Genomic DNA, 27,922 nt, shown 5'->3' on the forward strand with positions numbered 1-27,922 from the left:
TTTATCAATTCCCATCCCTCTGGAGGGAAAGATTCTTGCAGTAGTGTAAATGCTGGCAACACCTCCTCTTCAGGTAGGAAAGCCAATGCCACAAAACACTTAACTGACAGCTGGAACTCGTAGTTGGTATTATAGAGGGAAGCTAGGCCCAACTGATGTAGTTTCCACCAGATATTCTGGCCAAAGTGGAACATGCAACCCTTAGCTGTTACACCAATGATATTGGACTTAATACTATTATTCATGGCTGCTATTTCAAAATCTGACAACACATACCGTAGGCAGGTCTCAAAGCCATGCTCTGCAAGTAGCTGGAACACACAGTGCCACATATAGTTGTATGCCTTCAAAGATTTCTTATTCATTAGACTATATAGTAATGGTACAGATTTGCTGTAGCCACCATATTTCATGAGTCCATGTATACTATACAGCTGATGGCAGATGATACCCTTACAAAAGAAAGCGCCGTCCATCAGCCAAATAGTAGCACTGCTGAGGTTGTACAGGTTCTTTACAGTTGTAGGAGCTATCATTACATTGTCTGTGCTATCATCCACAATCTTTTCAATAAATACCCCTGTTTTTGTGGGGAACTGGTGTACATCAATATCCTGCAGTTGCATGGTGGGGTTACTGGCAGACCTAGTATACTTTCTCCTTACCCTCTCTACTTGCTGTAACAGGGGTTTTGGGAGGTAAGATTAGCAATTATATCTACAGCCATGGAAGCTAGGGCATCATCGACTAGCAGACATGGAGTGCCCCGTGAAAACTCCACTCTCTGCCTTAGTTCTGAGCAAAGCTTATACCTCGCTACCTCAGTCGGATCACCTACGTGGTTATACTGCACTGTTTACAAGTTGGGACTGTCCTACATTTACATTGTTGGGTAGCTTTTTACATGCAACACCAGTAGTTTTTATTCTTTAACACTCTTTCCACATTCATAATATATCACTCCAGTAACAGCACTGGTGTTCCCTTCTGAGATACAGTAGTTTCGTAAATTGCGCCTAAACTTCCTGGCGTAGGGTATTCCATGTCAGCCATTCTTCCTGCTGTGTTCTGTAGACCTAGCTGCTGCTGCTGCTCACTAGTTATACAGGGATTGTATGGAAGGTATATAATTCAGTTAAATGGTCTGTGATTAAGCAACGTTTCGCTTATCTGCATTTTCAACATTATGGTTTTGAGATACTGAAATTCAATATTTCAGTATCTCAAGATTGTAAAGTGAATCCATACAGACACACGTGCATATGTATATATGGGTACCCTTCAGAAGCTCGAAATACTGAAATGTCGAGTTTCAGTATTTCGAGCCCAAGAAGCCGAATCTACATAACAGCGAAAGTTTAGAAGCGCAAAATTCAAAACCTCGAATACCGGAGGTTTTGAATTTCGTGTTTCTAAAGTTTCGCTATGGTCATGTATTCAGGTAAGTTTGTGTGTGTGTGTGTGTGTATGTGTGTGTTAAGGGGATTGGGTAGGGGCTGTGGTGTGTGTCAGTGTGTTTTGTTGCTGTGATGTGTGTGTGTGCGAAGAGAAAGTAGCTTGTGTGGTGGTGTTTTGTGTGTGTTTGTATCTAGTGCGACCTCAGAGTGAGAATATTTAAGTGGGGGGTGTGGGGGGCTTGCTCCCCATATGGTGGGTGCAGGGGGGCTTGTGTGTGTGTGTGTGTGTGTGTGTGTGTGTGTGTGTGTGTGGTAAAACCGCGAAATTCAAAACTTCCGGTTTTCGAGGTTTTGAATTTCGCGTTTTTTACTTTTCGTTGATTTCGAGATTTCAGTATTTCGAGCTTCTGAAGTGAATCCATATATATATATATATATATATATATATATATATATATATATATATATATATCTGTGTGTGTGTGTGCATATATATCTGTATATGTATGTATCTGTATATATCTAGCTATATATATATATATATATATATATATATATATATATATATATATTATATGTCTACCTGATTACGCTGAAAGCTGAGAAGAATGACAATGAAATAACCGACACCAGAAGATCGACAACAGAGTAGACTGACAGTTGAGAATCCCGACGATGAGAACACCAACATGTTAAGGTAAGTGTGCGATAGGGACGGACGTTAGGGTCAGGGTGTGGGTAAGGTAAGTTTGTGATAGTGATGGACGTTAGGGTAGGGTGCGGGTGAGGTAAGTGTGTGATAGTGACGGACTTTAGGGGGTGGGTTAAGTGAGTTAGGGTTAGGGTGCAGGTAAGGTAAGTGTGCGATAGTGACGGACCTTAGGGTTAGGGTTTGAGTTAATGTTAGTGCATATATAGTTGTGTATGTAAGGTTTAGTGTAGGTTTGTAAGGTTTTTGGTGTGCTTGTGTTGTGTTTGTGTTTTACGGGAAAGTTATTTGTTTTGTTGATTGTTGGGATTGTGGTCTGTCGGGCATGTGAAGTTTCGTGTTTTTGAACTTTCGGTTTTGTCATGTCGGTTATTTCGTTGTCAGTGTTTTGGAGTGTCGGTGTTATCAGGTAGACCCATATATATATATATATATATATATATATATATATAGGTATATGTTAAGTTGATCTAATGAGCATTTGACAGACACAAAAATCAACACCAACTCCCAGTACCAGGGGAAAAGGCATATTCCCCAACCTGGTATTGTGACAGCCTCACACTATTCTTTCAACAGCTTTCAAAATTTAGTCAATGTACTTAGCTTTTTGTGTATGTGGGTACAGCAAAGTCAGACAAACATTTTCTAGAAGTCATATAAAATCACATTAAAACACAAAACGAAAACATGACTGTAGCTGTAATACAGAACACTTGTATTTTCATCACAGTTGATTTGCTACACATACACACAATATCATTTTATTGCTGTGTGATTGTAGTGCTCAAAAATAAAAAAACAAAACCACTGCATATTATGATGTTACCTTTTCTTTAACTTGGAGTGTTCCTTCCGTTGTGCTTCTAAGATGCCACATGCCTTGTTAATAAATTCTTAACCTTCCTGGCAAACTGTTACAATTTCATATTTCACTAGTCTAACATTAGATTTAGTGTCATTGTACTGCATGACTACTGAAATAATTTATGTAAAGTAAGGTTTGTCAGCACTACGTTTACACTAAACACACTTTACACATTGATAATAGCCACTCAGAGTTATGCTGGTATTAATAACTTAAGTCACAAGCATTTTGTTCAGTCCCTGGGCTCTGGACAAGTATTTGAAATTGCCCTTTTGGATATTTTTGCACATTAATATCTTTGCAAACTTCATCTAGATATGTTAGAAAATATTACGTGTGTAACACAAACAAAAAATGAATTATTTTAAATTGCCAGTATTATTTTACATGTATCATATTATACCTATTGGTAGATCAGATCACTTTTTCAAATACTTGAAATTTTTTGTTTCCAATTTATTTGATATTGTCTAACAGAAAAACGTTCCCAGATTTGACTTAAAATGTTAGGCTATAAAGGGCTTGATCCACAGATTTGACTGTTTCCAAGCCAGTACAAAATGATATTTCACTGGGGAATTTAGTCAGTTTTCTAAGCTATATCAGTCAGGAACAGTATAACCTAAGTCAACAGTTTGCTGAGGAATGACAAGTATGTGTGTCTGTTTTGCCATCTCTTGTTATCCCTTTAGCATGACAAATGATAAGCTAAAACCCATGAAGATGAAAATAAAAATGTGGCAAAGCATACTTCTTGGCTAGTGGATTTGATATTTACAGAGGTTGCACAAATTCCTTGGTGGAGGATGGAATCAGGGAAGATCAGCTTCTCCTGGGATGGTCATAACACAAACTGAAGTGTTAGGTATGTAGTACAGTAGAGCTCAGGCATTGCAGGGCTTTAGCTTTACATGGCAGTGAAGCAGGAGTGCACAGAGGTGTATTACATTTTGTTGTAACTGCAGAACATTGCTCTTTACATCTTATGAATGGATACTTGCATACCATTTAGAAGAAAAGGAAGATGGACAGTATAACTTTACACAGTGTGCTCTGCACACATTTACAATTAACAGTCCTTACAAAGAAATACAGAAACTGACATCAGAGAAATATAACCTGGTTACTCCAGTTTGTACCTTATGAAATACCTTCCATCCATAAATAACATAAACCAATATGCACTTTGATTCGATATGCAAGTATTTGACTCTGCAGCCCATAAACTTCAAAAGCCATGATATGCATGTGTTGCTTAACATGCACACTGATGGTAGAAAACCTGCTGAAACAGAAAAAAAATGTTTGCCTTTAGCTAGGAGCAAACAGCAGTGCTGTCAGAAGTCAGTGATCAGCATGTTTTCAATTCTCTGGGTTGTCTATTAAGGCACACTGCCTAACTGTAGTACAGAAATAAAAAAACAGCATGGTGCAGCAGACATACATTAAAGGGATCTCATTTAACCCCAATACAAGTTTTGTACTGCATCTACTTGCCATTTTACTTACCGGAAAAAGAACAACTGGGACAGTGAGAGTGACTGCTACAAGCACAGCAACTCTGACGCAGAGGATTAGGGTGTCCAGTGGATCTACTTTGCTGTAGGTGTGAAGCATTTCTGACTCAACTTGACCTATAGCCAAAAGATATATATATTAGGATAACTGTGTTACACTGTCCAACAAACATTTATGCACAGCTGCTGCTGTATTTATTTATTTATCATCTTATTAATTTATTTCTTTTTTGTTTCAGAAGAAGCTGTACTAATCCACCATATCTCACGCCTGCATATGTTTTCTACAAATACATTTTTACCACATGAATATTCTGGCATGTCATGTATTTGTAAACCCTGTTAGCTATCACTTGTGATAACAGATACAGATTATTCACTCACAGAGCATACTTCCTACTATATATAAAACAAAACAATGGCATAGAAAGGAGCTTGTTAAACAGTGGGCAGCACTTAATGGAAAACTTCACCTTCTTCCTACAATATGTCAAGTGATTGACGTCAACAATTGGCTAAGCTTCTGGTATCATTCAAAGGGGATCCAGTATCTGTCTGCCTGGGATGACATGATCGACAAACCACGATGCTTTGCCAGAGATGGTCTGCACCTGTTGCCTCTGGGATTCAGGTTACTGGCTAAAGCTCTTGCCACCCCTATAGTGCCTTTTTTAGGCAAGGTTCAAATGACAAAACCATCACCGTAACAGATACAAGCATGCATAACCTGAAGGTAATGCTACTCAATGTTAGAGGTCTAAACCTCAAAATGCACTCTCTCGAGGCACCCCTAAAAATGGAGAACATCGATATCTGTGCAGTAACTGAGACCTGGTTCAAGGCTCAAGAGAGCACCCCTGCAATGCCAGGCTACAACTCTTACCACACTTTTCGGCTGCCAAACCAAGACCGAAACACTAAAGGTGGAGGAGTGTCCATATTCACCAAGGATATTCACACCTCCAGGCTAGTTGCCCAACACAATGCATCTGACATTCTCCAGGTGCAACTAACACTAGGTAAGACTGCAATCCAAACTGTAGCTTGCTACAGATCCCCACCATGCCCCAAGATTCTCACTACACCTTTCTAAACATACTGGAAAATATTAAGATACAAGCAAACACCCTAATACTGGGTAATTACAACTACCCTGCCATTAACTGGGAAAACTACTCGGGTACCAACACCTTTTCCCAATGGTTCTTGGAATTTATAAATTCCAACGCCCTAGATCAACTAACTCATTGTCTCACCAGGGGCTCCAATATCCTAGACCTGGTCATTACCAACATGGGAAACAGATGCTCCACACCAGTGGTCACCACCTCATTGGTCAGGTCTGCCCATAAGCTAATCTCCCTTGACATCCACATCCCATCCCCACAACCCCAGTAAGGAAAACTCCGTAAAAAACTTTTCCAAAGCCAACTTCATGCTACTCAAGTCAGAAGTGGCAAACTTCATGACACCCATGCAGACGGGAGCTGAAATTTCAACTGCTGAATCCTACACTAAGGCACTGTATGAGTACATCCACTCGTGCATGAATCGTGCCATCCCAAATAGAACCAAGATGCCCTCCTCCAAGAAAAAGAAGTCAATCTGGTGGTGCCCTGCCATAAACAAACTATACAACAGAAGGAAGAAACTGTTGCAGAAAAGAGGAAAATCCCAGGATGCAGAAAACTCCCTTACCAGCCTCAGTAAGAAGTTGAGATCCCTCATAAAATCCTCCAAAGCTAGTTATGAAAATAAAATTGCTAAAGATTCCAAAGACAACTACAAGGCATTCTATAGTTATGTCAAGAATCTAAATGGCAATGCTCAGATCTGCTCTGAGCTACAACAGACTGGCATGAAATATACTGATCCCAAGGGTATTTACAATATCCTGGCAGATCGATTTAGTGCTAACTTCACCCCCATCTCACCCCTAAAGGGCCCAATTCAATCCCAAAAGACTGCCAAATTCTGGTAATCATGGCCACACAGGTAGAAACTGCACTCTCCAAAGTTAAGAATACAGCATCCATGGGACCAGATGACATCCCGGGCTGTGTACTACATGAACTACAAAATGAATTGGCACCTCACCTACGTGTCATGTTTAATCATAGCCTCACCTCAGGCTTCATGCCCACTGAGTGGCGAACAGCTACAGTTATCCCACACCACAAGGGGGCATCCTCCTTGGATCCCAGGAACTACCATCCCATCAGTCTGACGAGCCTGATCTGCAAGGGCATGGAATGCATTATCATGGAACTTACAAACAAAGACATTGGCAACATTCAAATACTGGACCCCACCCAGTTTGGGTTTGTGAAGGGCTGATTTTGTCTCCTGAACCTGACTGACATCTTTGAATCAGTCTCCAGAGCTGTGGACGAGGGTAAGGCAGTCCACATAGCCTATCTGGACCTCACCAAGGCCTTTGACACCATCCCCCACTCTGAATCCACTCTGGAATCATAGATAAACTTACTAAGCTGGGCATAAATCCCTACGTCACTCAATAGGTTTCCAACTGGCTTACTGACAGAACCCATACTGTAAAAGTAGCCAATTCCAAATCCAGCTCCAGACAGGTGACAAGTGGAGTACCTCAGGGTTCAGTCCTGAGACCGCTCTTGTTTGGCATCTACTTCTCTAAAGTACAGGCCAGCACTAAGGGACTCTGGCTAACAAAGTTTGCAGATGACTGCAAACTGGGAGCCATTATTGAATCCCCAAATTATGTGGATATTCTACAATAGGGCCTTACAGAAGCAGATGCTTGATGCCAGAGCCATGGGCTCAGGCTTAATGCCAAGAAATGTATAGCTATCCCTTTTGGGAAAAACCATGTACCCATGAATTACCACATAGGTAGCAGTACACTAACCACTGAAAGTGTGGTGAGAGACTTAGGGATACAAATGGACAATGGTCTCACCTTTGATAACCATATTGCCACAATAGTTAGGAAATCCTTCTATGTGGCACACCGTATCACTAAGGGCTTTTCATCCAGAAAAAAGGAGGTCATTGTCCCACTGTACTCATCCCTCATTAGACCCATTATAGAGTGCAATGCCCCATTTGGTATGTACCAGATCCGAAATGAAATGCCCTGCACGTAGGTACTGCACGGCTGGAAAGTACCACGTGTGAAACAACAATAGCCAGCAGTTGAAGTGTAAGGAGACATTAAAATAATAAATTTAAGGTAAAGAACCAAAAACTTTATTAGTCACAGACTAATCCACAGTTATATCCATGCCTTCTTCAGTGTGAATAAATGGACATACTTGATAATTTGTGACATACAAATTTAAAGACAACCTCCATCAATAGGAACATAGTATGTTCCAATAACTTCAAAAATATTCATGAACCCATAAAAAGTATGAGATCTAACAATAAAATGAATATAATAATACATGTATAGGATCCCAAGCAGGTTACAACCACTAGATAATAACCTAATGATATATGTAAGAGATGTTGACATATAAACAAATCAATAATAGCAAAAAAAATTTTAAATGAAAAATAATATATGTATACATGATTATATGCCCTAATAAGCATATGCAATATAACATAACACTATCATAAATACTTATAATAGAAATTAATGAAAACAAAAATAAATAAAAAACAATATTGATGAACCTGGAGAGAAAGGGTATGTAAACCCCAGGTTCCAAACACAACAAAATATATTGCATATATACCACATCATATGATCACTTATAAATGGTCATTGAGGCCTGGAGAAAAAAGTGCACCCAGTGTAATGATCCAAAATCTTTCTTTATGATTTAATATGCTGTGCCACCCTTGGGTATTGCTTCTTTCACCTAATATTCTATCGATTATCATGAAGGAGAACTCAGCATTACTATGTTTTAACACATATCAATACAAAGCATTGGTTTCCTTTTTGGTCTTAATATCACTACAATGTTCATTAATACGGGTTCTAAGTGGTCTGGAAGTCTGGCCCACATAAAAGGCCGAACACCTACAACTGGCCAAAAAGATAACCTAATTACTATTACAGTTCCCAAAGACCTTACATTCATAAACTTTGCTAGTATTCTGACTGGAAAATTGTTTTGATTTATAGACCTGTTTACAGGAACTACAGTGGCCACATGGAAAAGTACCAACCAATTCATCACCAGACATAGTTAGTTGTTTGTGGATGGCCCCACCACTCTCAGTATGTTTAAAGTCAGAAAACAGGGACCCCAATGCCTTACCTCTCCGATATGTAAACTTGCATTCCGAATCCAAAATGGTTCTAAGATAATCATTAGCCAAAAAAATATTCCAATGTCTGTTAATGATCGCCCTAATGGCAGTATAATTTCTGACAAAGGTGGTAATGAATCTTATAGTGGACCCCGAAGATGCCTCATCTCATTTTTTATATTTAAGTAGGGAGTCCCTGTCCATGTTGTTGGTAGCTTCCCAAGCCCTATAGATATCATAATGTTTGTATCCCCTATGGACAAACATCTGATATAACTCCGAACTTGCTCTTTGATAATCAGGTTGTGAGGAACTTATACGTTTAATGCGCATAAACTGTGACCTAGTATGTCCATTTATTCACACTGAAGAAGGCATGGATATGCCAAAACCGGTCTGTGACTAATAAAGTTTTTGGTTCTTTACCTTAAATGTATTATTTTAATGTTTCCTTACACTTCAACTGCTGGCTATTGCTGTTTCCCATTTGGTATGTACCTCACAAGACATCTGCAACAGCTGGAAAGGCCACATAAATACCTCACTAAAAGAATCACAGGCCTAAAGCAGATTTCCTATGCTGACCATCTAAAAAACTCCAGCTATACTCTGTTGCATATCATCTACTCATAGGTAATCCTGCTTAACATACAAGGCCATGTCAAACCCTGAGCTGGTGGACATGCTCCACTTAAAGAAATCTCAATCCCTCAGAGCCACACGCTCCAGGGATCTAAACCTTGTCTTCACAATGAACAAAACATGCTGGAGGGATAGGCTCCTGACCCAAAGACTCCCCATACTCTGGAACAGACTGCCCATACATGTCAAGCAGAGCGCCTCCTTGGCCCTCTTTAAAAGGAACCTTGACGATTGGATGGGAGATAGGAAATTCACCTCGGGGATCATGTCAGTCACCCTGCTAGACAGGGGTCCAGGGAAGAAATATCCAGGGAATTGTTATGGCTAGGCTTCTTTAGGCTCTAGGGCTGATAGCCTAGTACCAACCTATGAACAGCAAGTAGAAATAAACATATTACAGTGGCTGCTATTTTGCTACTTTCACAGTCACACATAAGATGTGACTGCTGGATATGGCTGTCTTTTTGCAGGTGGCAGTTTTAAGGAAAGAAACAAGGGACAGCTAGGATGATCACAATAAAGTGATCATTTAAGTGGGCTTGGTGGGCCTGGGAAATGTGTACAGTGTCTGACAGTTAGAACTTGAAATACATTACAGTGATAATTTTTCTTTCACTTTCATCACAACCTAACAGCAGGGGGTTATGCAGAAGGTTGCTGTCTTTTGGGGGAGATAGGAAGGCAGGTTGTGTAAAACAGAGGGCAGTTACAGATGATGCTATCCTATGGACGGCATATGTGTGTAATCGCATCAACAACAAACTGAAATTCATTATTGAGGCCACTATGACTTTCAGGTTCTTCACGCTCACACATCAGAAATTGCACAAAAATGAATGTTGTTTTTGTGGGGGTAGACTGCGTATGAAAGCAAATGTCAGTTACATAATTCATTGATATTGTTAGTTTTGGGGAAGCATATGTATGTATCAAAAAGCAAGAGGTTAAAATAAATTATTATGGTATTTGTTTATTTACCTTTCCTAATGGTCAAACATCAGAGTTGTATCTAGAAACTGGAATGACTGTCTTTTTTGGTGTAGGGGTGAGGAGGCATGCTGCATTTAAAAGTGCAGGGCTGTTAAATGATTAATGTTAAATAAAAAATATGGCTTATTGAGGATGCAGTGTGTGTAGCTAATGGCATCAAACCAAAATATTTATTGTGGTGATTGCAGTTTTCATTTTCTTTTCAAAGAGATATCAAAAGTGTTGAGAATAATGGTATCATTTTTGTGGGACAGGTGATGTATGCTGCAAACAGCAGTTCTGAATAATTATATGGTTTGTTGGGAACAGTATTTGTCATTATATTTATATGATTCCTTCACAGTATAAGATGCACACCCTTAGAAGGAGAATATTCCATAGCTTCAGAATATGTGTGTGTGTGTGTGTGTGTGTGTGTGTGTGTATAGGGTCAGAATGTGTGTGTGTTGTATAGCCATACATCTTAATAGATGTTCCACATTGTTTCTTTTATTGTGAACTGCCTTTAGAAGTGACATATCACACAGCTAGTAAACCCAACATTTTAGAGTGCTTTAATCTGACACCATGTTTGGTTTCCACCTGGGGGACTATTTGACCTATGTACAGAAGGCCTGGTAAAGTAATGTCCAGAACATACATGTAACAATGTTCTTTACGAGAGAAATATATATATATATATATATATATATATATATATATATATATATATATATATATATATATATATATATATATATATATATATATTACTTTCATTTGAATGTGCCATGGCTAAAATACTATGTTTTCATGTGGTTTAAATGGGTGAATTCAAACCTGGTGTGTGTGATGCACTGAAGTTCTGAGATTAGAAATGCAGTCTTAGGTGAGTGTTGTATCTGAAAGTTTTATAATGAAATCTTAAAAAGGGACAGATGTATACACTTTCAAAGACATACTCCAGTGGCTTTAGTTCATATACACTTTCAGAGACATACTCCAGTGGCTTTAGTTCATGTGCCTTTACTGCCGCATTCTAACATTTTCCATTGAAATCAGTTTTCACTGTGGATGCTCTGGTGAATGTCTGCTTAGTACACTGGCTACAATAACTACCTAAAATATTTCTTTACTGAGCTGTCATTAAACTCTAAATTCCATTAGAAATAGGTATGCTTGCTTTTAGTTGTAACCTGCTGTAGCTGTAGTACCATGCTTTCAAGTGGGTAAATCTAAGAAGTCAAAGTCAGCAGCATGCTGCACTGGAAACTCTGAGGTTTGAATTGTGTGATGAGACCCCTTCAAGCAACACATTTGTACATCATCATCCTCCACTGAACAGAGAAAATAACTGCCATTGGCAGGTTAGATCTGACTATACCTAACCTACAATCACTCCTACAAGAGGGACATAATAGAATGCTATCGTATGGACTTTAGACACCATCTGGGAACTTGAAGAGTTTCTGTTTTCACATAGAATTGCATGCAATGAGTAGAGTACTAATCCCTGACGACCTTAAAGTATGTGAAGCTTGTGACCATCCTTGCTGCCAGTATCTTCCAGCAGGAGATTTGGTGAGTGTTTTACATGCATCTGCTTCACAAATACTGCACCAGTTAACTGATACCATGCTGCAGGATTTGAAGTAGAATATTCAGTTCCTATGTACTGCAGAGGAGAAAAACACCACTTTCTGGGTGCTCTATGAAATATCCCATTTCCCTGAGGTTCTAAAGACAATTGACTGCATCCACATTGTTATCAAGGTCCTGTCTGGTGCACAGGGTTACTGGTATGTCATCTGGAAGGATTTCAACCTTTAGGTACCTGAGCAATGCAAAGGGTACTATATACAATGAGTCTGGGCACCATCCAGGCAGTTTCCACATTTGACACATGACTGAGCTAGATTAGTGGTGTGTGCAGGGTGATTTCCACCTGGAGCATCAAACAGGTAAATTAAGTCATCCCTACCATCAGGCTACACAAACAAGCCAGCAGGTGTGTTAAATGCCACCCACTTATGGCAGTGCTTACTGTTGTGTGTTGTTGGTGATGTCAGATGTGCCTTGGAGCTATGGCTCATGCAACCCATAAGCAATCCACAGAGAATAGTTTAGATGTCATACAACTCCACACTGTTGCAGACCATGCAGCATTGTTGATAGCCCATTTCCTTTGCCGAGATTCCTCTGGTGGTGCACTGCAGTATGCTCTGAAGTCTTGCAAAAAGGTATTTGGTGTCTGTGCAGTGCTGCACAGCATGATGCTATGCAAACTACTAGAGCATGAGTTCTCCATGGGAGGCAGCAGTGGAGATGGTGTTGCATGGCCAGTCATTGGATGAATTGGTTGCAATGGATCCCCATGTGAGTGGCACAGCATTCTGCAGCACTAGCAATGAGGCTATGTCTGGTGTATAACTATTCTCCAGAACTGAGACACTGAAGACTAAAACTGATGCATGCAGTAGTATACCCAGGCTATGCAATACAGTGTATTTGACTGGCTTTGCTTTGCACCAGTCATTATATAAGATTAATTTAATAGAGAGGGGTGGGGAGGGCACAATACCATAATGTGCACATGTGTGGTGACACACAGTACCAGAAACTGGCAGCTACTATGTATATGGAAGAAGGTAAGTATTACAGGATGTGGAAGAGCTATTACATTACACAGCTGACTGATTTGGGGAGCTGGCCACACTCTGTAGGGAGAGTGTAGAACTTCCTGTGGAGGACAGGTGGCCATATATTCATGGTGTTTGTATAATACTGCTGTGGATGGCAGAGCACTGCATGAGTATGGATGTGACATGTCTTGTAGGTCCACAGGAAGGAACAATCCACTCTATAGATGGCATCAGCTACAAAGGTGTCGCTTACAGGGAATGGCACTTCCAGCAAAAACAACTGGTAAGGATACTGTGGAACTGCAGGACCATTACTACATGACTATGTAATGGGAAGGATTGCCACTATGGCTACATCTTTGATGGCACCTGTGTTGACAGTTATAGACTTACCATTAATAGCTGATGGAGAAGAAGTTGAAAGATTCAACCTCAAGCTACCTGCCCTATAAAGTGTACACACAATATGGATACAGTTGAGCAGCCACAGGTATGACAATGGCCATGGAGGGAGGAGTCAAGTAATCTCGTGCAGGCTGCAATAGCTACCACATGGCCATTAAACAACCTTAGCAGGTGGGTGTTTCACTGTTCCTATGATCTGTAGCTGCATGCAGGCACTGCAGACCTTGCATATGTTATACATGCCACTCCATATGCTAATCATTTCTGCTTTGACACTGATGGCATTTGTCTGTGCTTGAATTACCAACCAAGACATTTGTTGATTTATGTCCATTGTGACACCTAGTTGGGGGCATTCAGCAGAAACCATGGAACCTATGTCCACCAGCATGTTGCTCCCTAATACTGACTTCATTGTGTGATGGCACTACTGCCAAATGTGGTTGTGTGAGCTGGCAATGACCATGCAGCTTGTGTTGAGTTGCCAGGTATATCATGTCCTTCCATACTCACTGAAGAGGCAGTGACAGGTTCCGCAGACAACACAGCAGTGTCAGTGGATGTAGGTGGTAGAGTGCTCTCTACCTTAACTGCTGCTGAGAGTGGCACTGTGCTGTTAGACTCTGCAATGATGCTACCACCATTGCCAGGCTCTGATACTGCACAGACATCAAGCATGTCTATTTCATTATAGCTGCCCTCATGACTGTTGCACCTTTGAAGACAAACACCTATGTGTGAAACATAAGACATGTGGGCATCCCACACCCACTGCTACAACAGCAATTCAGGAAATATAAGATCTATAACAAATTTAACAGAAAATGAAGACATGCCTTGTGGTTTATGATGTGTGCCTGCACCCAAGATGCACCCACAGGAGAAGTAAGGCAATGGTTACCATCAGCAAGCTCACACTAGTGGTTTGCTACCAGACCTTGCTATTGCCTTACATTAATACCAACCTGCTGCATCCCTGAGAGAGACATGATGTTGTCACCAGTCCAGGTCCCAAACCTCCACCAGGAGTCAGTGCACTCCCACTGTCCCCAAATAGGGACAGCAAGAACTCCTCTGTCTCAATGAGTGTGCTCTTTGATGGCAGACCTCTACCTGTGGCCAGTCTCCCTACGGAGTGGCTTGAACTTTCTCGTGAGCATGTAGTATTGTTAGTGACCTGCCAGCAGCAGACCTATTGTGCTGATCTCTTGTGGCCATAAATGGTGTTTACATCTGAAATGAGGTTATGTCACACATTGATATCAGAAGGCCTTGTCAGCTTTGTCGGTTCTTAGAATGTGCCTTCAATCTGCATTTACAGACTGCAGTAACATGTCTTTCTATGTAAGGGAGAACTTTTCAAGGTGCTATTGATGTTTTGGTGCCATTTAAAGGAAAACTCCACCATAGAACTAAAAACACTGTTGTTTTCACTCTATCTAGGTTTCCTGGACTATTTTAACACCTCAGAATCACTCTAAATGCTTTATTTGTAATTTTAGCCTGTTTTCCATAACATGGCTACCAATGGGGCTTGATGTATCAATGCAATTTTGTACTCCCTCAAGCCTTCCTCTTTCCCATAATACTTTGTATGACTTGTGCCAGACACAAGGAAGCAACTTTGCATTCCCATGTCATTGACATATAATGGGATTTGGGAGGATCACTGTTATATTCTTTACCTTCTGTAAAAGGACTGCTTCTTTTCTGTCTTTAACCACCCTCATTTATGTTTGGCAAAGACCTTGACAGATTCTCAAGCAATCCAGAAGTGAGAAGATTTTCTCTCATGGGGAAATTAAGTCCATGAGATTTTTCTTTTGCCCAAAACAGCAAATGTAAAGACTTCTTTCTTCAGTCTTCCCCCCTTCCCCATCCCCATCCCAGGCTCAGAGAGACGCCCAGGCCCAGGGACTTCTTTATACCTTCCCTCCATTTTCCTCCCCGTCCTCGGGTGATCCAGAAAGCTACCGTTTTGAGAGCCAATGATCCAGATTGATGCCCTTACTGGCTCGACAAGTTTGGTTCCGTTCCTCCATCATCACCTTTTTTTGCAGCGTGCAGCCCTGGACCCTGTGACCCAGAGCAGATTCATACTTCCACCAGCCTGCACCGGTCAATCCCACAATCCTCCTCTCAACTCACAGCATGGTCTGCTCTGCCCTTTTAGCCAGGCTTCCTGAGTCTCTCTAACCCAGTTAGGAGATGATATATAGTAGTTTCTTAAAAACCTCTAGGGGAGGATTTACACACACAAAATGGAACGTTCTTCTCTTGGGCTAAAGGCCCAAAATATTGATCCTTTTACTGCCCTGTTCAGGCAGTTCTGGACTCTTTAGCAGGAGATTTTCATGCAGGCTCTCTCTTCCACAGTCAGAGAGTTCAGTTGGCTGCTATTTCTAATTTTCATGTCGGGATAGCAGATCATTATGTCGATTTTCACAAAAGTACAAAGACAGACTAAATCCAATCCATCCCTCCTAAGGTGGCTTCAAAAAAAAAAATCAGTCAATCCATTGATGATCTCTTGTTTTTTTCCTAACTATTCAGATGAGCTGAAAAAAAGCATTACATATCTTGGCGTCCACCGTCAGCTTAGATATTATTTGGACAGAACAAAAAATTTAAAGGCCTTCCTTCTAAAGTGACTTTGTCCCTTAAGCTTTCTTTGGTCATCACACTGAAATTTATCGATCAGGGGGAAACAGCTGTGCTCAAAAACCTAAAGCACATTCACTAGGGAGTTTAGCTACTTCTACAGCCTTTCAAGCTAGACTGCCTTTGGACACTATTACAAATTTTTTGGCCTCCAGGGGGAGCCAGTTTTTTTGCTACTACAGTCTCAAGAGTTTGTTCCATTGAGCACCCAGGATAGTTTTACACTATACTTAAAAGTTATTAAGCCACAGCCAGAAAAGTAACTAAACTGCAGGCCTTTGTTCAGGGTTTTCTTTTGTAGTCTGAGGAAATGCAATGTATATTTAAAGGTAACCTATATTCTTCATGTCAAAAGTTGGATGATTTGCTTACCATTATAAACAGTAAATATAGACTTACTTATGATGATTGCACTTGTACAGTTGGCACAGCTTAGAAAACTGTTGATCTGGTGTTGTGTGTTTTCATCTCATTTAATCTTTGGGTTACTGGATCTGACCTGATCTGGACTTTTTTTGGAAGCTTGGATCCAACATGCTAACTCCTCCCCTAGTCATAATTCCCTCAGTACCTCAGAGTACCTGAGATATCATTTGCCACTTGATCCAGAAGGGCATGCATGGTTCTTGAGGACTCTGATGTTGAGTAGTTTTTGGCTCTAAATACTCTGGTTTCCTTCTATTTGTAGCTTTTATTCAATTTCTTAGCTTTGTTTAACTCATTTTCTCCCCTTCATAAAAAAAAACGTTTTTTTCTCCTTCACTACAGGGTGCTTCTTTTTCACCTACTTTATCTAGGTTTTGCTTATAAATGTTGATAACTTTCATAGCTTTGATTATTGTGGTAGTGGTATTACTGTTGTTGTACTGTTGGGTGTTTTTTTTCATATTGTTGGTGTTTTAGCAGGTAGTCATTCTGTTTTCCTCTTCCTTCCAGTATGTTAGATATGGCAGACAAGGCTGCTGGGTTCAAGAAGTGTTTGGCCTGTGTCCACAAAATACCTCCTCAGGACCCACATTTCCTATGTGTTTACTGCTTAGGGGTTGTGCACCTTGATGCAGACTGTGAGGAATGTCCCTCTTTTGGTCCCAAAGTGCTGCAAGGATTCAGGGACAAACTTATTCTTAAGGGCTTTCTTCCTACCCAAACAGGGAGTTAGGCTCTTTCTGCTCAAGAAGTCTGTTCTCCAGCTAAGAAACCTGACAAGGCTAAACCTCAAAAAGAGAAAGAAAAGGAAAAGCAGAATATAAATCAAAAGAAAGTAAGAAAGAAAGAAAAGGAATCAGGCAAGAGGGTAGAGAAACAAAATAGACAGTCTTTGGATCTTATGGAGTCCTTTAGTCCAGCACTGAAGACAGTAAGGCATTCATATTGAGAACCTTGACAGATGTGATCTCCAGCTTTTCTGCAATGCTTCTCACTGGAGCCGGTGAGTCCCAGGCTTCATTCTCCTTTCCTACAGGAGAGGCAGTTTTCGTGTCCACCTTCAGTGGCTTAATCTTTTAGCTCATTCTGTTTATTGAGAAGTATCTCAGAAGCGGATATCGACAAGATGATGTGAAAGTTCCTTTGTACTCAGATTCAGCTGGGGGGCCATCTCTGCAATGATCCCTTCAGGGGTTCAGGATATGGTCTCAACTGCCCTTTCACTGGTTTCTCTTGTTCCAGTCTGATATTTGGAGCCAAAGCCCATGGGTCTGACCCTTCCTGCTAGAGGACGAACATCTGAACTGACGGCCTTTTCACCTCCCAACAATTTCCCTTTACTCTGTCAACTCCAGCACAACTGGATCAGGATGAATCTTAGAGCTGAAGACTCAAAGCTGAGGCTAGAGGACTGGGGGTCAACTCCAAAGTTTTTGGATCTGTCCCTTCCCATTGGTGCCTTGGAACTTGACAGCTCAGCACCATTATCAGCTTTGGAGCTGGGGTGAGTCGATGCTGAGGGGATTCCTCCTGTACCTCTTGCAGATTGGAGGGACTCTTCCTTGGTCCTAGTTGTGTCTCTACCACTCTCAGCTGAGTCCCAACCTCTGGGGGATCCTGTATCCAAATCTGCTCATCCTAATTGACAAGTGCAGTCAGCTTCCTTCACGCTTGGGGGTTCTCACCATATGAGTTCCCTGTCTGAGTCTAAGCCTTCCCCAGAAGTCCACATGGGGAGTTGTTGAGGAAACGGACATGCAGGAGGAGGCATTTAGACTCTTCATTGGAGTCAGTATCCAACACAGACTTCGATAAGTCATCCCCTCTAGAGGGCATCTCCTTTTAAGACATTCTAAAAGTAATGAAGCAACAAGGGGGTTGGTCATCCAGAGCACCGTCTCCTGAGTTTTTCAGCGGGCATGGAAAGAACCTGAGGTGGTGGAGCCAATACCACATAAACCAGAAAAAAAATTTAGGAGCCCCCAGGACTAGGACACGATGAAGCAAGAATTCCCCATTATGGTTTTGCAGCAGCCACAAAAAGGTAGTTCTCTGAAGAGAGCATGTCTGTCTATCCCCCTAACAGAGAATCTCAGGGTTTGGTCAGATTTGGAAAATGGACATACACTTCAGTGACTTTTGCTCTTACAACACTGAACTACCTTGCTCATGTGACACGTTTTCAGAAGGACTTGACAAATGAGCTAACCAAGTCTCTCTCAGGTAACCTACCTGTGGATATCCAAAAATCAGTGGAGTCACAGTTGTCTACCTTTTGATCTATGTCTAATATATCCATGCATCTGCTTCCCAAAGCAGCTGATAGTATGACTAGGGCAGCAGGCACCAGCATTGCTATTCACCGACACACATGCATTTGTCTACTTAACTTCACAGAAGGCTTCAGGATATCCTTCATTAATATCCCTTTTGATAGTTTGACTCTGTTTGGACCAAAGGTGAAGGAAATGCTCACCAGGAATGAGCAGGATGACAAGACACTGTCTGCTGTTGGAATCTGCTTTTACACCCACAAGTGGCCTCTTCTAGGAAAAAAAATCCCAGGGATTTAGCCAAGATGCTCCTGTGGACAGACCTCCTTGGGGGTAGGGGGTGTTGGGATGAAGGAATTTTTAACAGAATTTTTAACAGATCTCCCCCAGAGGCAGAGGAGGACTGCAGGATCAGGGGTTTTGTGGTCCTTTCACTGAGAAACCCTACCAGTGCTTTTGAGTGGCTGTCCTACTGCCACACTCTGGAGGCAGTTGGGAGACACTTACCCCTGCACCCTGTAGTCTGGCAAGCCATCACACAAGATTCATGGGTGCAGGCAATAATCACCATATGCTACAATATTCCCTCTGTTTCCCCTGTACAAAAAAAAAATAAAAGACTGTCTGATGTACCACCTAGTTGGATGGAATCCACAGGAGCTGAAGTAAGAAAGCTGTTAAAAAAAAAGTCATCCAGTAGGTAAGACCCACCCACCTCCCAGACCAGTCAAGCTCTGAAGACTATTTCATATTCTTTTTAGTTCTGAAGAAAACAGTGGACCTAAGGCCAATCTTGGACTTAAGCCATCTTAATCAATTTGCGAAACAGACAAAATTCTGGATGGTCAAGGTTCATTTCATTCTACCTCTGCTAAAGAAGGATGACTGGATGTGTCCATAGATCTCCAGGATGTATATTGTCATATTAAGATAGCAAAGCAGTCCAGTAGATGTCTCCATTTCTAGCTGGGAGCCCATCTTTTCCAGTTCAGGGTACTGCACTTTGGTCTCACCACAGCCCCCTGGGTGTTCACCAAATGCACATCAGTTGTAGCATATCTTAGACTGCAGAGGTTCCAGGCATTCCCATATTTAGATGATTGACTTCTTACTACATTAACCAATAATCTACTAGTCCAGTGCAGGGATTTCTTGTTCAACCTGACCCCACAGTTGGGAATTACAGTCAACAATGTATAGAGTCAGCTAACTCAACAGAGCAAATAGAGTTTATTGAATGTCACCGGGATACAAATTTTCAAACAGCCAAAATTCGTCTGCAATCCAGAGTATTGTCCCTACATCACGTAGCTTCAGAGATTCTTCACCATCCTTGCTGTCCAGCAAGACTAATTTTCAGACTTTTGGGTTTGATGGCTGCTTTGATCACTCAGGTTCCCCTGGCAAGATACGACATGAGAGTCCTGTAGTGGACTCATTCTGTTCAATGGCCCTTTATGTCTCACCACCTGCATGCACCTATACACCTCATAGCAATATGCAGAAAACACATAAGTCAGTGGTTGACCTCCTCCATAGAGTTGAAGGATTGACCATTCTCCCTACCACCTCTAATAGCCAGAGTAACCAGAGACACTTTCCTTCTGGGGTCGGGGTTGGCAATAGAGACCAATCTTCTCATCAATGTCTTGAAGATGAGGACATTCCTCCTAGCACTGTAGGCCTTTCAGGACTTCCCACTCCCTGCATGGTGTGATCTCTATATACATGGACAACATGGTGGTAGTCTGGTATCTCAATTGGCAGGGGGGAACCCGATCGTATCCATTTTGCCAGGAAGCTATGAGAGGGTGGCAATGGGCAATGTCCTCCTGTCACTTTCTCATTGCAGTGCACATACTAGGGACTTCCAAAGTGCTGATAGACAAGATGACTAGCTTTATTCTTTTGCCCCATGAGTGGTCCCTCAGTCAGACAATGGAGACATGGATTTTCAGTGTCTAGGGCCAACTTTGCTGTGATCTTTTTACCTAAACAACAAGTGCAGCAGTTAATTAGTACAGATTCCTCTACAGGGTCAAGTACTAGGGAACATTATAGCCCACAGTTGGCCCCTGGGTCTCCTTTATGCCTTTCCTCACCTTTCTATCATAACAAAACTTCTTCAGAAAGGCAGAAGTTGCAAAGCCAGAGTTATCTTCATTGCCCCCTTTTGGCCCCAGCAAGTTTGGTTTCCTTTCCTCTGGCCTCATCTAGTACATCCACCCTGGGTGTTGGATCCTTGTCCAGATCTTCTAAATCACCCATCAGGTCAGCATCACCAGTGTCTGAAAACCCTGAAATTACCCATATGATTTCTCCAGTTTTAACAATGACCAGAGATGCCGGGCTTTCTGATCCAGTGATTCATAATCTATCTTCACAGAAACCAAATATCAGAATTGTTTATTATCTCAGTAAATGGAGGAATGTTTACCATTTGGGCTTCTTCTAGAGGGGTACTCCCTTTCTGTGCTCCTTTTTCACCCATTCTGGATTTCTTGACATAGCTTTTTCACAAAGAATCCAGCTTCTCAACCATCAATGTACAATTAGCAGGATTTCCAGTTTTCACATATGGCATCATCAGACTTCTATTACGTCTCTAAAATTTTCAAAAGTTTTCTGCAGGGAATCTTCCAGTTAAGATGATCAATTGGGGATCTGGCTCCCCCTTGGGATATTACAATCTTACTTCAGGCCTTAACAAAAGCTCCATATGAGCCTGCCTCTAGAGTAGATTTAAAATATTGTTCTTGGAAAATTCTCTTTCAAGTGGCTGTCTCATTCACTAGGAGGATTTTGAAGTTGCAGGCCTTATTGTGTTAGCCCTCATATCTGTTTTTTCATTAGGACAGAGTGTCTTTGAGAACAAATTTTCACTTTCTTCCAAAGGTGGCTTCTAAAGGGAATCTTAATAAGATTATCAATGTACCAGTGTTTTCCCAAAGTTTTCTAACAAAGGGGGGTATACTCTACAGTTACTAGATGTTCATCATCAACTCAGGCTTTATTTACACAGAATAAAGGATATCAGGAAATCTTATAAGCTTTTCATTGTTCTTTCTTAAGGTAAATTTGGTCAAAGAGTATCTAAAGTAATTCTGTCCATGTGGCTTTCTGACTGTAGAATGTTCATAGGTTCATAGGTAGGTACTAGGCTATCGGCCCAAGGGCCTACGTAAGCCTAGCCAGCAAGGTTCCATAGCTTACTCCACCTTAGAAAGTTATTTTCTTGTGCCACTGTCCAGCAGAGACACTGAAGTGATCCCTGGGGTGTATTTCCTATTTCCCATCCACTCATCAAGATTTTTCTTGAAGAGTGCTAATGAAGAACTTTGCTTGACATAGATGGGTAGCTTGTTCCAGAGTATAGGAAGTCTCTGGGACAGGAATCTATCCCTCCAGTGTGTCCTGTTTATTATGGTGACAAGGTTTAGGTCCCTAGAGCATGTAGCTTGGAGGGATTGGGAATTATTTAGGTGTAGCATGTCCAACATTTCTGGGTTTGACCTAGCTTTATATGTTAGGCAGAGATCACCTCGGAGTAGGCGATATGCTATAGAGTAAAGCTGGAGTCAGTGTGCCTGACTATAGCATCACCTATAACTAGTGTGTTTGGTACGTTGTTTTGCCTTACTGGCTGTGGTTGAGTGGCACACTGAGTCTGTGGGCTATGTGTCATTTGGGTTGTGTTGGGGGATGGAGGTTGCTTGCGTTTCTGCTTTGCAGGTCTCTGTTGCTTAGACAGATTATTATTGACAGCCTCCGCGAATGTTTTTGTGTTACTGTGTGTGGATTTTGGTGGTGTAGATTTAGTGAGACTATGTGATGAGTGTGGTGTGGTGCAAATGTTTACCTTCTCCTCATGACTGCCAAGTTCATTCTTGGTTGGAGAGAGCTTTACCTCCAGTTTGGCTAGATAAGTGCATCTCTCACAGGTTGTAGTGTTGGGTGGTAGGAGGAGAGGGTTGTCTGTGTACATGAGGCAATTTCTACATTGCCTCAAGATGCCCGGATTCATCAGATAGACAGTAGAGAACACTGGGAGCTGACCCTTGGACATGCCTGAATAAAAAACTATTTTCCTCTAGATAAGTGAGGAAAGTGAATACAAGAGCTGTTTTTCTCTAAGCAAGTGAGAAAAGTAAGTACAAAGTATAAAAAGGTGGGATTAACTGCATAGCAAGCCAAAGGCTCATTCTACCAGGACAGTAGTTACTTTCACTACCTTTTCTGAGTAGGGTTCCTATCGATGAGATTTGTGCTGCAGCTACTTGGTCTGCTGTCCATACCTTTGTGTCACACTATAAGCTGGATATATATAATCCAGATCCTGTACATCCTTTGGCTACATCATTAAAAGGAATATCCTTCCTTGATTCCACACGTGTTTCAGTAGCTTGGAAATCTGTCCTAAAGGTTGAACTGGACGAAAACAGACAAGATTGGATACAAACTTTATGGACTTACCATAATGTCTTGTTTTTGTCCAATTCAACCCCTCACCCGGCTAAATTGGCATTTTTAGACTCCAGTTAAATGGTTGGACATGACCAGGAGCCTTGTCTTTTGACAGCCTGTTTCCTACTGTTCTTTGTGGTTTTACCACTACTGTTCACTATGTTAAGTAGGCCTGTATAGTTTTTATGAGGTAAAATCTTATATCCATAAGCAAGCAAACCTGATCTGAAGTACTCAGGGGCTCTGAAGGATTTATGGGTAGGGGAGGAGTCAGAGCTCTGGATCAAAGACATGACATGATGTGATGAGATTTTTGTCTTGATTTATCAACTCCGTTTTGCCAAATTGGCACATTGCACTGTTTCTGTATTTGTAGTTCTCATATTTTTAGTTTTAGTTTTATTTATCAACTTCCTTTCTAGTTGTTTATGATTTTTTTGTAGGAATACCTATTATAGTAATGTGTTTTATTAACAAGTTGGATGCATTTTATACATACATGTTTTTATGCCCTTGGCACTTTAATTTTTAAATTGCATCTTGACTGTTTTCTAGTACTATATATGGCTGTTAGTACTTTTTACTTTGTTCAGATGAAATCAGCTGATTAGGCTGATGAAAGCGCTTAACTCAACTGTGTGGTTCTCTAATAAAAGATCTTTGTCGTGTTTGAGAAGTTGTCCAAGGATTTTGGTTTTATTGTATTGTGTGTTTGCCAGGTTCGTGGTTTTGCTGTTGAATTTCCTATCTCCCATCCAATCGTCAAGGTTCCATTTGAAGCGGGCCAAAGAGGCGCTCTGCTTGACATGTATGGGCAGTCTATTCCAGAGTCTGGGGAGTCTCTGGTCAGGAACCTATCCCTCCACCATGTTTTGTTCATTGTTATCACAAGGTTTAGATCCCTGGAGTGTGTGGCTCTGAGGGATTGGGATTTCTTTTAAGTGTAGCATGTCCAACAGCTCTGGGTTTGACATGGCATTGTATGTTAAGCAGAGATTGCCTCTGAGTAGACGATATGTGACAGAGTATAGCTGGAGTTTTTTTTTTTAGACGGTCAGCATAGGACATCTGATTTAGGCCTGAGATTCTTTTAGTGAGGTATTTTTGTGGCCTTTCCAGTTGTTGCAGATGTCTTCAGAGGTACATACCAAATGGGGCATTGTATTCTATAATGGGTCTAATGAGGGATGAGTACAGTGGGACAATGACCTCCTTTTTTCTGGATGAAAAGTCGTTAGTGATGAGGTGTGCCACATAGAAGGATTTCCTGACTGTTGTGGCAATTTGGTTATTGAAGGTGAGACCACTGTCCACCTGTGTCCCTAAGTCTCTTATCACACTTTCGGTGTTTAGTGTACTGCCACTTATGTGGTAATTCATGGGTACATGTTTTTTCCCAAATTTCTTGGCACTGAGCTAGAGCCCATGGCTCTGGCACCAAGCATCTGTTTCTGTAAGGCCCTTTTGTAGAATATCCACATCATTTGGAGATTCGATAATGGCTCCCAGTTTGCAGTCATCTGCAAACTTTGTTAGCCAGAGTCCCTTAGTGTTGGCCTGCACTTCAGAGAAGTAGACGCCAAACAAGACCAGTCCCGGGACTGAACCTTGAGGTACTCCAATTGTCACTTGTCTAGAGCTGGATTTGGAGTCAGCTACTTTTACATTGTGGGTTCTGGCAGTAAGCCAGTTGGCAACTCATCGAGTGATGTAGGGATTAATGCCCAGCTTAGTAAGTTTATTTATGATTCCAGAGTGGGGGATGGTATTGAAGGCCTTGGTGAGGTCCAGATAGGCTTGTGTGGACTGCCTTACCCTCGTGCACAGCTCTGGAGACTGATTTGAAGATGTCAATCAGGTTCAAGAGACAAGATGGGCCCTTCACTAACCCAAACTGGGTAGGGTCCAGTGTTTGAACATTGCCAATGTCTTTGTTTATAAGTTCCATGATAATACATTCCATGGTCTTGCAGATCAGGCTCGTCAGACTGATGGGGCGGTAGTTCCCAGGATCCAAGGTTGATCCCCACTAGTGGAGTGGGATAACTGTAGCTGTGTGCCACTCAGTGGGCATGAAGCCTGAGGTGAGGCTATGATTAAACATGACACTTAGGTGAAGTGCCAGTTCATTTTGTACTTTATGTAGTACACAGCTTGGGATGTCGTCTGGTCCCGTGGATGCTGTATTCTTAGCTTTGGAGAGTGTGTTTTTTACCTGTGTGGCCGTTATTACTGGAATTTGGCAATCTTTTGGTATTGAGATGGGTCCTTTAGGGAGTGAGAGGGGGGGTGACGTTGGCACTGAATCGATCTGCCAGGATGTTTTTTTTTCACAAATCACATACAGAAGGAAGAGCCAGGTCAAGCATGGATGAACAGATTTTTTAGGGGTAAATACTTACATGAAAAAATGGCCCCTTTTTAAAAGTGGAAATGTATAGAGCATCCAAGCCCAATTTGGAGCACACATATTTAGACAGGATGGTGTGCACTTGTCAAGCAAGGAGCGAGAATTTTTGCAACAGATATACTGCAATATTCAACTAACACAAAACAGGATTTTTGCCATATCAGAAATCTAACAGGTCACAGATGGCAACATTTGTTATATCTCTAATGGTTGTTAAATGCTAGAAGCATTAGCAATAATTTTTAGTGGAACATTTGCCAAGTTCCAATAAGATTGACATTGTTTTTCCTTGTGAAGCATAGTTAAAGAATAATGACTGGAAACCACCTCTATCCTCCTGTCTTTTTCTGATGCCATTAACAAAAATCGCAATAATAACATTCTTTCCTCAGCCCTCTTTATTGATCTCTCTAAAGCCTTTGACATGTTAAACCATCAACTACTCATAAACATACTTAGATCCTTTTCTCTGGATAATCTGGCTATACAATGGTTCCAGTCTTACCTAAATGATAGACAAAAGGCTGTCCTTTGGCAAACCAAGATATCAAGCCATCTTCCCATTACCCTTGGTGTTCCACAAGTTTCCATATTAGGACCTCTCCTATTTTCAGTCTTTATTAATGACCTGCACTTAGTCATTCCACATGCTACCTGCATTCAATATGCAGATGATTCCACATTAATTTGCTCAGCTACTTCCCCCTCTGATCTACAGACCCTAACCCTAAAAGTGTTCAACATAGTTGAAAACTGGTTCCTTAACTGTCGACTCATATTGAATCCTAAAAAAAACAAAATTACTACTATTCTTTCCTACCCATACGTCCTCCCCACTCACCTTCACTGTTAAGTCAAACAATGGCACCATCATATCTCCTGATCCCTCCAACAAACTATTAGGGGTATTGATTGATAACAACCTGAAATTTGATCTACATATTAACCATACTATAAAAACAGTCAATAAAAAAATTGGCTAACTATACAGGATTAAGCCCTTCCTTATACCTCTAGCTAGGACTGCTATTGTCCATACCCACTTGCTCTCTACCATCCTTTATGCCTCCCCCATATTTACAAACTTGAGTAAAAATGACCTTAATAAACTGGCAAGCCTCTATGATAACACTGCTAGATTTGCCACAGGAGCCGCATACAGAACTCACCACTGTCATAACTTGAGCCAGTTAGGATGGTTAGAATTGCCCAACCAACTACAATACAATCAAAATTATAATTGCTCATAAAATACTCTACCAACCTGAAAACACTCCCATACTTAAGAACCTTATCACCCCATACAACAATCTTAAGAACCTATGCTCATCCAACAGGCTTCTAGTACAAATAGCTAAAACCAATAACACAACCGGTGACTCCTTGTTCTCTAACTCCATTGGAAAAACCTGGAAGATACAGCCTACTTTGATTTCCTCCATAACCCTATTCAAAAATAACCTTAAACAGTACTTCAAAATACGCTGGCTATGTCCCTGTACTTACCCTGACTAACTCTCTCCTATATCCCTAGGTTCAAGAATACATTATGCAGTACTATGTTTGAATGTTTCTGATAGCCCATGAACTGTGTATGTTTTAAAATGTCAGACATTATGTCATAGTACATGTCAATCTTGTGTATTTTCTAATGAATTCAATACTTGTATCTTACATGTATAAATATAATGTATAATCTATGCCTATTGTTGGAGCTTTTCTCCCTGGGCCTCTGCTGAAAATGGACATATATCCAGTTGGACTAGCCCGGTCAACAAATGTAAAATAAATAAATAAATAAATAAATAAAATAAAAGTTATGAGACCTGTAATTATTTCATGTTCAATGACAACAACAGTACTGTAAATTGTGTAACTGTGACAATAAAGACAGCCCTGGAACATACAACAATTGTTGAAGTGTATAGTCCACCAAAGTCAAGTACTGATGACCTAGAGGGATTCATACATTTTCTGCATGAAACACAGGATGAAATAATAACAACAGCGACTGGGAACTTAAATTTATCAGAAACAGACAAGAATAATATAGCAATAACTCATGGGTGGGTGTGGGTTGCCCGAGTGACCAAACAAAGCCAACTGTGGTTAAATCCAGCATTACCCACACCCAGCTGTGGGTTATTGCTAGTATACAATGGTGCTAGTTTTGTGTTGTGCTGTGTTTTTGTGTTGCTGTTATTTAGGTTTCTATTTGTTTTATTTTGTATTCTTCTACTTTTTCTGAGTGAAAATAGTCCCAGACCTTTAGTTCAAGTTTATTGCTTATTTTA

At 41.0% G+C, this 27,922-nt stretch overlaps 1 protein-coding gene across 2 annotated transcripts in view; it reads right to left on the minus strand.

Moving 5' to 3' along the window:
- The window catches only part of SLC38A5 (solute carrier family 38 member 5), a 776,684-nt gene that overhangs the window by 125,406 nt on the left and 623,356 nt on the right, over positions 1–27,922 (minus strand). For both annotated transcript variants that reach the window (XM_044080289.1, XM_044080288.1), the window contains one exon: positions 4,484–4,608. In XM_044080289.1, coding sequence (XP_043936224.1) covers positions 4,484–4,608 — 125 coding nt within the window. The remainder of the gene's footprint in view (positions 1–4,483; positions 4,609–27,922) is intronic.

Source organism: Protopterus annectens, chromosome 8.part0 (assembly GCF_019279795.1).
Source record: "Protopterus annectens isolate FY-2018-M chromosome 8.part0, PAN1.0, whole genome shotgun sequence".
NCBI classification, from domain to species: Eukaryota; Metazoa; Chordata; order Ceratodontiformes; family Protopteridae; genus Protopterus; species Protopterus annectens.